Source organism: Pelodiscus sinensis, chromosome 23 (assembly GCF_049634645.1).
Source record: "Pelodiscus sinensis isolate JC-2024 chromosome 23, ASM4963464v1, whole genome shotgun sequence".
Taxonomy (NCBI): Eukaryota; Metazoa; Chordata; order Testudines; family Trionychidae; genus Pelodiscus; species Pelodiscus sinensis.
The window spans coordinates 18,765,008-18,780,768 of record NC_134733.1 but is presented as its reverse complement, the minus strand read 5'-3'; the positions used below and the strand labels follow the sequence as shown (position 1 = coordinate 18,780,768).

Sequence of the window (15,761 nt, the reverse complement as noted above, 5' to 3'; positions counted from 1 at the left end):
CTGTCTCTGTCTCTGTCTCTGTCTCTGTCTCTGTCTCTGTCTCTGTCTCTGTCTCTGTCTCTGTCTCTGTCTCTGTCTCTGTCTCTGTCTCTGTCTCTGTCTCTGTCTCTGTCTCTGTCTCTGTCTCTGTCTCTGTCTCTGTCTCTGTCTCTGTCTCTGTCTCTGTCTCTGTCTCTGTCTCTGTCTCTGTCTCTGTCTCTGTCTCTGTCTCTGTCTCTGTCTCTGTCTCTGTCTCTGTCTCTGTCTCTGTCTCTGTCTCTGTCTCTGTCTCTGTCTCTGTCTCTGTCTCTGTCTCTGTCTCTGTCTCTGTCTCTGTCTCTGTCTCTGTCTCTGTCTCTGTCTCTGTCTCTGTCTCTGTCTCTGTCTCTGTCTCTGTCTCTGTCTCTGTCTCTGTCTCTGTCTCTGTCTCTGTCTCTGTCTCTGTCTCTGTCTCTGTCTCTGTCTCTGTCTCTGTCTCTGTCTCTGTCTCTGTCTCTGTCTCTGTCTCTGTCTCTGTCTCTGTCTCTGTCTCTGTCTCTGTCTCTGTCTCTGTCTCTGTCTCTGTCTCTGTCTCTGTCTCTGTCTCTGTCTCTGTCTCTGTCTCTGTCTCTGTCTCTGTCTCTGTCTCTGTCTCTGTCTCTGTCTCTGTCTCTGTCTCTGTCTCTGTCTCTGTCTCTGTCTCTGTCTCTGTCTCTGTCTCTGTCTCTGTCTCTGTCTCTGTCTCTGTCTCTGTCTCTGTCTCTGTCTCTGTCTCTGTCTCTGTCTCTGTCTCTGTCTCTGTCTCTGTCTCTGTCTCTGTCTCTGTCTCTGTCTCTGTCTCTGTCTCTGTCTCTGTCTCTGTCTCTGTCTCTGTCTCTGTCTCTGTCTCTGTCTCTGTCTCTGTCTCTGTCTCTGTCTCTGTCTCTGTCTCTGTCTCTGTCTCTGTCTCTGTCTCTGTCTCTGTCTCTGTCTCTGTCTCTGTCTCTGTCTCTGTCTCTGTCTCTGTCTCTGTCTCTGTCTCTGTCTCTGTCTCTGTCTCTGTCTCTGTCTCTGTCTCTGTCTCTGTCTCTGTCTCTGTCTCTGTCTCTGTCTCTGTCTCTGTCTCTGTCTCTGTCTCTGTCTCTGTCTCTGTCTCTGTCTCTGTCTCTGTCTCTGTCTCTGTCTCTGTCTCTGTCTCTGTCTCTGTCTCTGTCTCTGTCTCTGTCTCTGTCTCTGTCTCTGTCTCTGTCTCTGTCTCTGTCTCTGTCTCTGTCTCTGTCTCTGTCTCTGTCTCTGTCTCTGTCTCTGTCTCTGTCTCTGTCTCTGTCTCTGTCTCTGTCTCTGTCTCTGTCTCTGTCTCTGTCTCTGTCTCTGTCTCTGTCTCTGTCTCTGTCTCTGTCTCTGTCTCTGTCTCTGTCTCTGTCTCTGTCTCTGTCTCTGTCTCTGTCTCTGTCTCTGTCTCTGTCTCTGTCTCTGTCTCTGTCTCTGTCTCTGTCTCTGTCTCTGTCTCTGTCTCTGTCTCTGTCTCTGTCTCTGTCTCTGTCTCTGTCTCTGTCTCTGTCTCTGTCTCTGTCTCTGTCTCTGTCTCTGTCTCTGTCTCTGTCTCTGTCTCTGTCTCTGTCTCTGTCTCTGTCTCTGTCTCTGTCTCTGTCTCTGTCTCTGTCTCTGTCTCTGTCTCTGTCTCTGTCTCTGTCTCTGTCTCTGTCTCTGTCTCTGTCTCTGTCTCTGTCTCTGTCTCTGTCTCTGTCTCTGTCTCTGTCTCTGTCTCTGTCTCTGTCTCTGTCTCTGTCTCTGTCTCTGTCTCTGTCTCTGTCTCTGTCTCTGTCTCTGTCTCTGTCTCTGTCTCTGTCTCTGTCTCTGTCTCTGTCTCTGTCTCTGTCTCTGTCTCTGTCTCTGTCTCTGTCTCTGTCTCTGTCTCTGTCTCTGTCTCTGTCTCTGTCTCTGTCTCTGTCTCTGTCTCTGTCTCTGTCTCTGTCTCTGTCTCTGTCTCTGTCTCTGTCTCTGTCTCTGTCTCTGTCTCTGTCTCTGTCTCTGTCTCTGTCTCTGTCTCTGTCTCTGTCTCTGTCTCTGTCTCTGTCTCTGTCTCTGTCTCTGTCTCTGTCTCTGTCTCTGTCTCTGTCTCTGTCTCTGTCTCTGTCTCTGTCTCTGTCTCTGTCTCTGTCTCTGTCTCTGTCTCTGTCTCTGTCTCTGTCTCTGTCTCTGTCTCTGTCTCTGTCTCTGTCTCTGTCTCTGTCTCTGTCTCTGTCTCTGTCTCTGTCTCTGTCTCTGTCTCTGTCTCTGTCTCTGTCTCTGTCTCTGTCTCTGTCTCTGTCTCTGTCTCTGTCTCTGTCTCTGTCTCTGTCTCTGTCTCTGTCTCTGTCTCTGTCTCTGTCTCTGTCTCTGTCTCTGTCTCTGTCTCTGTCTCTGTCTCTGTCTCTGTCTCTGTCTCTGTCTCTGTCTCTGTCTCTGTCTCTGTCTCTGTCTCTGTCTCTGTCTCTGTCTCTGTCTCTGTCTCTGTCTCTGTCTCTGTCTCTGTCTCTGTCTCTGTCTCTGTCTCTGTCTCTGTCTCTGTCTCTGTCTCTGTCTCTGTCTCTGTCTCTGTCTCTGTCTCTGTCTCTGTCTCTGTCTCTGTCTCTGTCTCTGTCTCTGTCTCTGTCTCTGTCTCTGTCTCTGTCTCTGTCTCTGTCTCTGTCTCTGTCTCTGTCTCTGTCTCTGTCTCTGTCTCTGTCTCTGTCTCTGTCTCTGTCTCTGTCTCTGTCTCTGTCTCTGTCTCTGTCTCTGTCTCTGTCTCTGTCTCTGTCTCTGTCTCTGTCTCTGTCTCTGTCTCTGTCTCTGTCTCTGTCTCTGTCTCTGTCTCTGTCTCTGTCTCTGTCTCTGTCTCTGTCTCTGTCTCTGTCTCTGTCTCTGTCTCTGTCTCTGTCTCTGTCTCTGTCTCTGTCTCTGTCTCTGTCTCTGTCTCTGTCTCTGTCTCTGTCTCTGTCTCTGTCTCTGTCTCTGTCTCTGTCTCTGTCTCTGTCTCTGTCTCTGTCTCTGTCTCTGTCTCTGTCTCTGTCTCTGTCTCTGTCTCTGTCTCTGTCTCTGTCTCTGTCTCTGTCTCTGTCTCTGTCTCTGTCTCTGTCTCTGTCTCTGTCTCTGTCTCTGTCTCTGTCTCTGTCTCTGTCTCTGTCTCTGTCTCTGTCTCTGTCTCTGTCTCTGTCTCTGTCTCTGTCTCTGTCTCTGTCTCTGTCTCTGTCTCTGTCTCTGTCTCTGTCTCTGTCTCTGTCTCTGTCTCTGTCTCTGTCTCTGTCTCTGTCTCTGTCTCTGTCTCTGTCTCTGTCTCTGTCTCTGTCTCTGTCTCTGTCTCTGTCTCTGTCTCTGTCTCTGTCTCTGTCTCTGTCTCTGTCTCTGTCTCTGTCTCTGTCTCTGTCTCTGTCTCTGTCTCTGTCTCTGTCTCTGTCTCTGTCTCTGTCTCTGTCTCTGTCTCTGTCTCTGTCTCTGTCTCTGTCTCTGTCTCTGTCTCTGTCTCTGTCTCTGTCTCTGTCTCTGTCTCTGTCTCTGTCTCTGTCTCTGTCTCTGTCTCTGTCTCTGTCTCTGTCTCTGTCTCTGTCTCTGTCTCTGTCTCTGTCTCTGTCTCTGTCTCTGTCTCTGTCTCTGTCTCTGTCTCTGTCTCTGTCTCTGTCTCTGTCTCTGTCTCTGTCTCTGTCTCTGTCTCTGTCTCTGTCTCTGTCTCTGTCTCTGTCTCTGTCTCTGTCTCTGTCTCTGTCTCTGTCTCTGTCTCTGTCTCTGTCTCTGTCTCTGTCTCTGTCTCTGTCTCTGTCTCTGTCTCTGTCTCTGTCTCTGTCTCTGTCTCTGTCTCTGTCTCTGTCTCTGTCTCTGTCTCTGTCTCTGTCTCTGTCTCTGTCTCTGTCTCTGTCTCTGTCTCTGTCTCTGTCTCTGTCTCTGTCTCTGTCTCTGTCTCTGTCTCTGTCTCTGTCTCTGTCTCTGTCTCTGTCTCTGTCTCTGTCTCTGTCTCTGTCTCTGTCTCTGTCTCTGTCTCTGTCTCTGTCTCTGTCTCTGTCTCTGTCTCTGTCTCTGTCTCTGTCTCTGTCTCTGTCTCTGTCTCTGTCTCTGTCTCTGTCTCTGTCTCTGTCTCTGTCTCTGTCTCTGTCTCTGTCTCTGTCTCTGTCTCTGTCTCTGTCTCTGTCTCTGTCTCTGTCTCTGTCTCTGTCTCTGTCTCTGTCTCTGTCTCTGTCTCTGTCTCTGTCTCTGTCTCTGTCTCTGTCTCTGTCTCTGTCTCTGTCTCTGTCTCTGTCTCTGTCTCTGTCTCTGTCTCTGTCTCTGTCTCTGTCTCTGTCTCTGTCTCTGTCTCTGTCTCTGTCTCTGTCTCTGTCTCTGTCTCTGTCTCTGTCTCTGTCTCTGTCTCTGTCTCTGTCTCTGTCTCTGTCTCTGTCTCTGTCTCTGTCTCTGTCTCTGTCTCTGTCTCTGTCTCTGTCTCTGTCTCTGTCTCTGTCTCTGTCTCTGTCTCTGTCTCTGTCTCTGTCTCTGTCTCTGTCTCTGTCTCTGTCTCTGTCTCTGTCTCTGTCTCTGTCTCTGTCTCTGTCTCTGTCTCTGTCTCTGTCTCTGTCTCTGTCTCTGTCTCTGTCTCTGTCTCTGTCTCTGTCTCTGTCTCTGTCTCTGTCTCTGTCTCTGTCTCTGTCTCTGTCTCTGTCTCTGTCTCTGTCTCTGTCTCTGTCTCTGTCTCTGTCTCTGTCTCTGTCTCTGTCTCTGTCTCTGTCTCTGTCTCTGTCTCTGTCTCTGTCTCTGTCTCTGTCTCTGTCTCTGTCTCTGTCTCTGTCTCTGTCTCTGTCTCTGTCTCTGTCTCTGTCTCTGTCTCTGTCTCTGTCTCTGTCTCTGTCTCTGTCTCTGTCTCTGTCTCTGTCTCTGTCTCTGTCTCTGTCTCTGTCTCTGTCTCTGTCTCTGTCTCTGTCTCTGTCTCTGTCTCTGTCTCTGTCTCTGTCTCTGTCTCTGTCTCTGTCTCTGTCTCTGTCTCTGTCTCTGTCTCTGTCTCTGTCTCTGTCTCTGTCTCTGTCTCTGTCTCTGTCTCTGTCTCTGTCTCTGTCTCTGTCTCTGTCTCTGTCTCTGTCTCTGTCTCTGTCTCTGTCTCTGTCTCTGTCTCTGTCTCTGTCTCTGTCTCTGTCTCACCACTCACCTTTGGGTATTCCATCACCATGCTTTCGATCAGAAGAGTCCCTGAACTGGATCCATAACTTGAGAACCAGATAGGCACAGAACACCAAGGCCCGTCTCCCAACCTTGGCAGGAGGGCCAGGCAGGCAGAGCAAGCCCTCACAGCCCAACCCCTTCTTCCTAGCTGACATGCTGGAGCTAGACAAATTCCCACATCCCAACTCCACCCATTGGCAAGAGTACTGGACAGGCAGAGCAGCAAAAGTCCTGGGGCATGAGCAGAGTTGGGACAGGGGTGGGCCTTGATAAGTGGTTGGGCCACAGCCCACTCAGGCCCACTCATGGCTATGCCTATGGTACGGAACATCCAGTTTAGGATCCAGCCCAGAACGCACATTACTACAATAAAGATACATATATTGACTTCAGTAGGAATTCAAGGTAAGCATTAGATGCACATCTTATGGCAGAATCTGGGCTTATATTATTAAAACTAAGCAGGAGGTCGTCTGCCATCCTTTGTGCATCTTTGAGAAGAGCAGATGAGAAAACTTACTTATCTATTTCTAAAACAACTGTGTACAGCAGGGGTGGGCAAAATGTACTCTGCGAGCCAGATCTGGCCTGCCAAGCGGGTTGATCCAAACCATTGAGGCCCTGCCGCTCCTCCCACCCCAAGACCAATGCTGTGCATTAGCTCATTAACTGTTACATAAACTATTAAAGAACTGCGTCAAAAATGCAAGAGACAATAATTCTGGGACCTCTGCTTAGTGATATGTTTAATATAGTTTTCCGAAGGGGGGAAAAAAACCCACACATACATACATAATGGCTAGAATGCTTCAGAGGCTCTAAATGAATTAGGAGGAATAAAACCATTTTTACACAAATACAAATTGCATGACTCATGGAAATTACAGAATACTTGGAGGAAACAAAAAGAATGTTTTGTTTTTATAATATTCAAATACCTTTCAGTAAATTCTAGTAACGAAGAAAATGCTATCAAATTCAGAATATTCAAAGGTCTGTTTCATTCCTGACCAGCAAGCCTGACAAATTCATAGTCCATTTTCATCAATTTCACAGTCATGGCATTTTTTAAGTTGTAGATTTCATTATTTCAGCTATTTAAAACTGAAATGTCATGGTGCTGTAACTGGAGGGATCCTGAGCAAAAAGGAGGAGGGAGGAGAGTACACAAGGTTATTGTGTGGGGAGGCTGGGAGCCAGTATAGTTACCTTTACTTCTGCACTTCTACTGGCAGCAACATTGCCTTCAGAACTGGGTAGCTGGAGCAGCATATGCTGGCAAAAAAGGTCAACTCTGAAGGCAAAAATCACCTCAAGCAACAGCACAGAAGTAAAGGTGGCAATAGTGAAATCCTCCGAAACTAGCCTTGTGATCCCTCTGCAATTCCCTTCAGGTCAGGACCCCCAATTTGAGACAGACCGGTCTCCTCTGAAAATCTATGTGATTTTCTCTATAATATATACAGAGAAAATGGTGCATTTTTTTAATGGCTTTGAATTTGGTAGAGTCTTCTCTGTGCATATACCCACACACCCTTAGAGCCTGCTTACTGGACAGGAAGGCGTCTCAAGTTCGTCATGCTAATTCCCCCTTTCATTCACTATTCTTTTCCCTCAGACCCAAGCAGCTCTAATACAGTTCTTTATTCCCATATCCCCTTGCAAGTATTCAAGCATTTGGAGAATTACACATTTTATATACTGCTAACACTTTCGGGGTTTAAATGTTGTGCACATATACACATTGGATATCACATTTGTGGACTACACCAGCGGTTCCCAACCACCAGTCTGCTGACCTGTGACAGTAGGGTTGCAGCAGCCCAGGAGGCTGGGGCACACTGTTCCCACCATGGCTGTTTGAAGAGGCATGTCCTGCCTCACATCTCAGCCAAACAGTGCTGGGCAGGGTCTCTTTCCAGATAAGGGTGAGTGCTTTGCTATGTGGTGGGAGAGCCACACAAAGCCAAGCACAGCAGCCTCAGAGCAGCAGCAATCAGGTAGCAGCGCTCAGCTGCTGGCTGAGAGGCAGCACAAGGCTAAGTGATGGGAGAGGGGCAGGCACTAGGGGCTCTGGCAGTGGGAAAGTTCTAAGGGGTGGGGAATTTTTAATAGGCAGGGTGGCTGACACTGGGGTACACTGGGGCAGGGAGCTGGCACTAGGAGGACTCTGAAGGAAGGACCAGTAGTGGAGGACTATGGGGACAGGGCTATCACAGGGGGGCTCTAGGAATGAGGCTAATACTGAGGATGGGGGCTGGCACTGTGGAGGGCTCTGAGGGGGTTGGGTGCAGTGGGGCTCTGGGGTCAGTATCTGGTACTGGGGGTCCGTGAAGGGGTGGGAGCTCCAGGGGTTAGAGCTAGCACTGGGAGGCTCTGGGTGGACCAGTAACATTTTATCTGCATTATGCAAATAATAAATATGCAAATAAAAAATGTTACCGATCTACCAAAAGTTTGTGGATGTGTTTGCCAGTCCGATAAAAAAGGTTGGGAACCACTGGTCTACACAATTTCAGATCACCTTGCACATTTAAAACAAATAGTAGCACTCTAATGCTACCATAATTCAACTGAGAACATCCTTTCATCATAAATCTAGATTGACAGTCTTATAAATTTAAAGATAAAGATCTCTACTGAACTGAAACTACACACATTTAGCTGCACTCTCATGGTGCATTTCATCCAAAGCAGTTTACAAGTACTCATTAAATCTCTCAAAGAGCTCTGTCAGGTAGAAAAACCTTGCTAATTAGTACTAATCACTGCTGATTATCAAAATTTCAGAAATTACTGAGTAAGTGTAACAGCAATAATACCACAAAATATGCTGTACTCATTTATTTTCACATGTATTCACTTACATATCTATTACAATAAAAACAAATATATTAAATGTATATAGCTATTTTATGTTTAATAGAATATTCTGATATTTAACTTAAGACTACATTTTAATATAAAGCGGTGAGGAGTCCTGTGGCACCTTATAGACTAACTGAAGTGTTGAAGCATAAGATTTCGTGGGCAAAGACCCACTTCATCAGACCCACAAAAGCTTATGCTCCAACACTTCAGTTAGTCTATAAGGTGCCACAGGACTCCTCACCACTTTTGCAGATTCAGACTAACACAGCTACCCCTCTGATACTTAATATAAAGCCTCACTCTCCCATTAAATATTTGAGAATATTTTTATGTGCAAATTATCAGATTTGTAATGAAGTGTAATTAGAGAGGTTCTGCTAGATTTCCATTTTACAAATGGCTACATCAAGAAGGTTAAGTGACCGGTTCAGGGTTAAAATGAGAGTTAGTGGTAAGACTAGTTTTACAATTCATGAGCTGTCTTCTGGTCTACGTGCTCTAACCACAACGTGACATTTCACTGCAGGAGCAAAAGCTTTCCCTATATATCCATGGACCACATCATTTTGTTTAAGGCATCATTTGCCAATCCTACTCACACATCAGAGCTGAGTATGAGGGTAGGGCTACATTATAGCTTAATACATTATATTGCTCTGGGGTGTCAATTTGCCAGACACTGAGCAACACAACGTATTCCAATTTAAGCGCTGATGTAGACAGCACTATCTCCTACCTACCCAGCTACCACTGCTTGCAGGGGTGGGAATAGTTAAGCTGACTGGAGACCAGTATAACCTGTACACTTGAGGGGCCACTTAGAGTCATGTGCCACCCAGCTGATTGACAGAGTGCCCACAGCTGTATTTGTTTCTTCTGGTGGTGCATATTTGCACATGCCTCAGTGAGCATAAAAAAGTGTATTCCATACATGGATGGAAAAAATCTGCACATGGATGGAAAAGATTATCAGGAACTTTACCAGAGACTTCTTCCCACATGTAGAGGCATGGTGTAAGCTGACGGGAGAGATCAACGATGCAGGGGTCAATCATCCAGCGTCAATTTAACTGTTTAGTAAAGACCTGCTAAATCAAACTATGAGGGTGACCCCGTAAGCACCAGAATTCCTACTTGTTGTGAGGAGTAAGGGAAGTCAACGTGACCATTTCTCCCACTGACTGCCTGCTGCGATGACAGCACCAAAGCTCAGCTTAAGGTACATTACTCCAGCTACTGTTTTTACTGGGCCTGGCATTACAACAGCAACAGTAGAGGGTTTATATCAGTGTAGTCAAGCCACAGCCCTAGTTTAGATTAGGAATGTCAACATGTAGATGACAATACAATTCACCAATAAGGCTGGTCTTATTGGTTAATCCTGCAGCAAGCGGGGGAGAGGAGGGAGACGGTACCTGCGGGGAAGCCAGCTTTAAGTTGGCTCCCCACGAGCACCAGATCCACCTGCTCCCCCCCCCCCCCCATACCCGTGCTGCAGCCTCTGATAGAGAGGCAGCAGCACAGAGGGTGAGGTGGGCAGGCAGCAGACAACAGACAATACGCATAGGAGCTGGCTCTGCAGACCTGCCTGCTCCCTTGCTGCCTCCTACAGAGGCAGTGGAGGGGCAGGCAGGAGCTGATGCTGGGGGGGGGAGGGAGAAGAAGAGGGCACCGCAGGGTAAGACAGCTTAATCTGGCTCCCACCTGCCACCCCACACTGCTGTCTCTGACAGAGAGGTAGCAGTGTGGAGTAGAAGGGGGCTTCCCAGAAGGGGGCCAAGAGTACACTAGCTGCTGGGCCCCGAGGACTAGGGATGTTAAATTTAGTTTAATCAACTAAGTGACTAATCAGTGGATTTTCCATCGACTAGATGATAAGCGGGGGAGCCATAGCAACTCTTAATACATTTAGAAAGCAGAGGCACAGCGTCTGGGACTGGGCTTAAGCCAGGAATCTCTCCAGCACTGGTTCTTGCTTCCTCCAATAGAAGGACTAGTCGCTTACATCCCTATCTGGAACCACTAAAATTTGTTGCAGTTACAGGACTATTCCATTACACACTAACATCCCTATTTTAGATTCTGTTTCAATTACCAGCCAGATCAACGGGGCAGCAATCGATCCATTGCGGGTCCGTTTAGCAAGTTGATAAATTCATTGCCAATAGCTCTGGCATCATCTTTGATGCTCCATCAAGCTGAGAAAGGTAAGCAAACACCACAGTGAAGAAACTGTGGCAAGAAGAGCTAAATACGCCAACTTCAGCTACATTATTCATGTAGCTTAACTTAGATACATTGCCCCTCATAGTGAAGACCAGGTTTAAGAAATGTACTATTATTCCCTTTCACAGTTTAAGGACTCAAATCGTCATCCAGGTTGTCATCCTCTTTCCAACTGTTACAGGTTGAACCTCTCTAGTCTGGCACCCACAGGACTTGACAAGTGCCAAACCAGAGAATTTGCTGGACCATGGGAGGTCAATATTATCTAGCAGCATTACCAACACTTCCATTGCTTACTGGAGTCTTAGAAGACATTTAGAGGTAAATTAGAGCTAAACAACAGTACAGAACACTGACAGCCAGGACCGGTGGCTGTAACAAACTTCATGAGACTGCAGAAAACTTGGTTATACCCACGATAGCTGGATGTCCACTTAACTAAAATTGTGTTGGATCAGAGTGCACCAGATTAGAGAGGTTCACCCTGTACTAAACAAAGTTTCTTATGGAGGAAAAAAAACCCAATATGGCTATGCTACATAACAAATTGCTGACAATGACCACACTCTAGATCAACATATTTTTAGCATATGAGGAAAAGAGCCAAACCTCAAGTCTAAATTATAAAGTTACTATCAATTACTTTTAAGCCCAATTGTTTTTTTAAAAAAAGGAGGGAATGGGATACCAAACTAGATAGAATAGTGATAGAAATGTAGTCGTGTTAGTCTGGTGTAGCTGAAACAAAAAACAGGACTATGTAGCACTTTAAAGACTAACATGATGGTTTATTAGGTGATGAGCTTTCGTGGGCCAGACCCACTTCCTCAGATCAAATAGTGGAGGAAAATTGGCATGACCAAAGGATACAATCAAAAAAAATGAACACATATGAAAAGGACAAATCAAATTTCAGAAAAGAAGGAGGATGGTGAGGGGGGAGGTAAATGTCTGTGAGCTAATGATATTAGAGGTGATAATTGGGGAAGCTATCTTTGTAATAGGTAAGTTAGTGTCTTTGTTAAGACCTAGGTGTAAAGTGTCAGATTTAAGCATGAATGTTCAGAGGATTAGAAACCATCTACTTCAAAACAGACCCAAGAAAACCAACAATAGAACACCACTTGTCATCACCTACAGCCCCCAACTTAAACCTGTCCAACACATTATCAATAAACTACAATCTATACTGGAACAGGATACTAAACTAGAGAGGCTCTGGGAGACATACCCATAGTCTCCTATAGACAACCACCTAACCTCAAGATGATTCTTACCAACAACCACAGGACATACCACACCAATACCAACCCTGGAACTTTTCCTTGCAACAAACCCTGTTGCCAGCTTTGTCCACATATTCACTCTGCTGACGCCCATTATTGGACCTAACCAATTGAGTTATAAGATCAAGAGCACATATGCCTGCTCATCCAGAAATATAATTTACGCTATCATGTGCCAAAAGTGTCCGTCTGCTATGTACATTGGACAAATGTCTGACACTTCGCCAAAGAATCAATGCCCACAAAACAGATATTAGACAGGATCACAAAGAAAAACAAGTTTCTTGCCATTTCAACCAGAAAGGGCATGGTCTCAATGACTTGATTACCTGCATCCTGCTTCAAAGACATTTTAACACCAGACTTGAAAGAGAATCCTCTGAACTGTCATTCATGCTTAAATTTGACACTTTACACCTAGGTCTTAACAAAGACACTAATTACCTTATCCATTACAAAGATAGCATCCTCAATCACCACCTCTAATATCATTAGCTCACAGACATTTACCTCCCCTCCCCCCATTCCCCCTTCTGTTCTGAAATTTGATTTGTCCTTTTCATATGTGTTCATTTTTTTGATGGTATCCTTTGGTCATGCCAATTTTCCTCCACTATTTGATCTGAGGAAGTGGGTCTGGCCCATGAAAGCTCATCACCTAATAAGCCATCTTGTTAGTCTTTAAAGTGCTATATAGTCCTGGTTTTTATTCAAAAAAGATAGAATTATTCTTATATTGTTTTAAATTGAATTTAAAACAATCATTCCCTATAATATTGGGAACCAAGCAACAAAAGCAACCTGCTATTAAAATTGCCAGAAAATGAAAGAGTCTATAAACAGAAGTGAACATAATGGATGTAACTGCAACTATTTGATTTTTGTATTTTACTCAATGTAAGCCAACCACATTGTGAAAGGTGAACTGGAATTCTAAATTTCATTTTTAATAACCAAACCTACTACACATTAGGTAAATATTGTTACCTGGATTTACTGATAACTTGCGTTTAAAATCCAAACACCTTTTTACCACAATAGGTAAATATTTCTCTGACAATCTTTGAGTTTTCCTTAAAGTGGTTTGGGGAGGGAAAAAAAAAAAAAAAACAATCAATAAGCTAAACAGCAGCATTTGCTGGCACAGTCTACAATTTTAGCCACAGAAATGATGCCTCTAATTGTGCAAGTGTAATAGCAGCTATAACCTATTTGAATTACAGTAGCACTGAAAGTGCTAACTAGTATTAGGACCTTTTTGTGACAGATGCTGCAGAAAACCAAACAATTTCTGTCCCAAATTTCTCCCAGGATTCATCCATTTCCAAACTATGCAGGTGGACATCAGCACTCAACTCAGTCTGCCAATGCAGAATTCATTGCAGGACCAGGGCCTAAGGAAAACCAATTTAAATCCAGGCGCAGCAAATGTACTTTAACACACTACATTGTTTACTAATCTTCATACTGAATCAGCAAATACATCAAACACTTCTGTTTCAACACAGATTTGGTTAGAAACCAAAAACAAGCCAGAGCATATCACTAGTTTATAAAGATTTAGGAATAAAAAAATTAACATTTTAACATCCAAGTAAATTTACAAACATTGTTTGGTTACTTAATTACTTAATGATTTCACAGACTATTATTTGCTGCTAACTAAAGTGACAAACCACATATGAAGCTTCAGGGGGTAGCCGAGTTAGTCTGTACAGGATAAACTTAAGCAGCATTGAAAGGACTGTACGTATGACTTACCCATTATAATGTGTTTTTACTCTGATGACGTCTCTGTTCAGATTCATTTTTGATCCCATTCTGCTAGGCATGATACTAATATAGAAGTCTAAACAACAAACACATTATGGGCATAAAGACGATCCTCCAAACCCAAAGTGTTGTCAAAAATAATCACTAATGTTATGCTAAGGTCTAATGAAGTAGCAAGTAATGTGTATAGGCTTTTTGCCCCCAAAATGATATCCAGTCCACCTACAGACACAAAAAGAAAAATAGAGCGTTAACAAATTTAAAAAGAACATGTTAAAACACAGATGTAATTCTATCACTGATGCCCCAATTTCTATGGTATTTTGTGGGTACGGTTAGGTGTTACTCACTAATTATAAGACCCTGGTCCTGCAAAAACATGTTAGTTTTTATTTTTGTTGCACTCTTGCTTTAACTTTACAGGTGCTTTTAAAAGTGTTTAATAAGCACAGGGATGAGAATTAAAGAAAATAGCACTGGCAAAAAATAATAGGGCAGTTAATTTTATGAAATCATTCATGTTAAGAGAAGCTCAGATAAGCTACCAACAGTCAGAACACTGTTTCCACACTTGACAAGACTAGGATTCAAGTGCTGAAACTTTTTTAAAGTTTCCTAATAAAACTTCTTGTATTTCCACTTAAGGCAAAAAATATTGCAGTACAAACACTTTTTAGGAGACTGTAGAAAGGAAGGGATACTTCATTTGCAATAAAAGTTGTTTACTCATTCTTCTGCTAGTCTCATATTTTTCATGCCACACAGAAGCTTTTCATTTCCCCCTATGGGAAAAAACACTGCAGAATCTGACACCAACCTTCACTGTGTTTCTAAGGAAGACAAGGAGCAGTCCTGTGGCACCTTAGAGATGAACAAAAACATACAGACTTTGCTTTCCCAGGCAAAACCCACTTCCTGAGAAGAATGCCCAAGAAAGCTCATACTAACTACACCAATATTCTTGTTACTTTAGAAAGTGTCACAGGGCTACTTGCTGTTTTTAAAAGTTTCAGACTAACCTGACTCTCAGACCTTTATGTCTGTAAAGGAAAGGTTTCAGCAGCATGCTGGCCTTCTTTTAGGGATGGGGGGGGAGCAAATTAGGAGCCTGCTTAATAATCTGAAGATCCAGCTTCCCCTTTGTAATAGTTGGGGGGCGGGGGGCGCACAAGCTACTGGATTCACCCGTCTTTGAGGATGGGCGTCATTGCGCCCCAGCTTGATCTGTTACAGCCTGGGTCCCACCAGCCGGTCTGCAGCGGCGCCTAGGGTCCTTGCGTCCCGCCTCAGGGCACTGGGGTCACTGCAAGCAGGAGCCGGGCGCAGCGCGCCTGCCCCTCGCGGGGTTCCCCGCTCCACAGAGGGAGCTTTCCCCGGTAGCTGCCCCCACAGAGCGTTCAGTGCTGCTGGGGGGGCCCTAGGGTGTCCCCGCGCAGGCCAGGCGGCCGGTGGGGGGGCGGGGCGCTCTCCTACCTGCTGTGGCGCCAGCCGAAGTGGTTCCCCTCAGGCGTGCAGCTCCCGTCTTGACACCCCCCTCAGCCTAACCCCGCCCACGCCCCGCCCTCAGGCTGGAAGTTGCCCAAAGTCCCGACAGGAAGTTGGGGGTCGGACTCAGCTCCCCCGCCCGAGATCCCCCTGAGGCGGCGGCAGCAGCGCGCACCCCCCGGAATCCCAGAGCACCCGCCGCTTTCCACCTCGCGCCTGGCTCACCGGCGACCCGCGCACGAAAGCAACGCCCGCTGCTCCCGCGCCACCGCTACTCCGAACATGGCGGACTGAGCAGGTTAACGGCTCCGACAGCCAATGGAGCGCCGCCCACCCTACCTGCCGACCAATCGCAAGCGCCGCCCACCTGAAACCAGTCCCCACAGGCATACCTCCGGGCCTGGCCAATCAGAGGGCGGTATCCGTTACCTGGCGAGCGGAGAGGAGGCAGCCAATCATAAAATATGAGCGGGGGGATGGACAGCTGCGGCCAGTGGCGGGAGAGGGGGGGGGGCTGTCTCTTAGGAGATGGGGGCAGGATGGCTGGGTGCCTGTTCCAGCAATGGGGTGGATAGATGGGGCAAGCAGAGATGAGTCCTGGCTGCAAGGCTGCCTCAGGTCTATTCTCACTGCCACCTCCCATTGGCCTTAGGCATGTCTCTTAACCTGGGGGTGGGTAATAATTCTTGATGGGGCACCAGTCTAATAATTTGGTAAGGGGTCAAGGGTGCTCACTCTTCTGTGATATTAGTGGGGGAAGTGCAGGGTCTGGGATAGAGGGGGAGTACAGGGGAAAGCTCAAAGTAGAGGATTGGGGAGGAGGAGTTTGGATGAAGAGTGTTGTGACCTGGGACAAGGGATTGGGGTGCAGGAGAGGATGTAGGGTTTAGGGTGGAGAAGGGCATGTAGAGGGTTTGGGTTGGGACCTGGTGCAGGACGGGGTGGAGATGAGTGCCAGGTGCAGGTTCTGCCTGGGAGATGCTTACAGTAGGCAGCTTCTGGCCAGCAACCCAAGGGGACCCTCCAGCAGGCTCCCTGCCTGCA

The 15,761-nt window shown here is 46.3% G+C and overlaps 1 protein-coding gene across 6 annotated transcripts in view; it reads right to left on the bottom strand.

Moving 5' to 3' along the window:
* The window catches only part of PRKCZ (protein kinase C zeta), a 224,877-nt gene extending 209,812 nt beyond the window's left edge, over positions 1–15,065 (bottom strand). For 3 of the 6 annotated variants that reach the window (XR_012897330.1, XM_075906559.1, XM_075906563.1), the window contains exons 1-2: positions 14,943–15,065; positions 13,221–13,454 (exon numbers count right to left, since the gene is read on the bottom strand). Coding sequence is in view for 5 of the 6 variants with exons in the window: in XM_075906559.1 (XP_075762674.1) it covers positions 13,221–13,291 (71 nt within the window). In the remaining variant the exon portion in view is untranslated. Of the gene's footprint in view, positions 1–13,220; positions 13,455–14,049; positions 14,094–14,705; positions 14,847–14,942 lie in introns of those variants that run through there. The other 3 variants (XM_075906560.1, XM_075906561.1, XM_006119225.2) reach the window with 3 other exon arrangements.
* Positions 15,066–15,761: the final 696 nt, after the last annotated feature.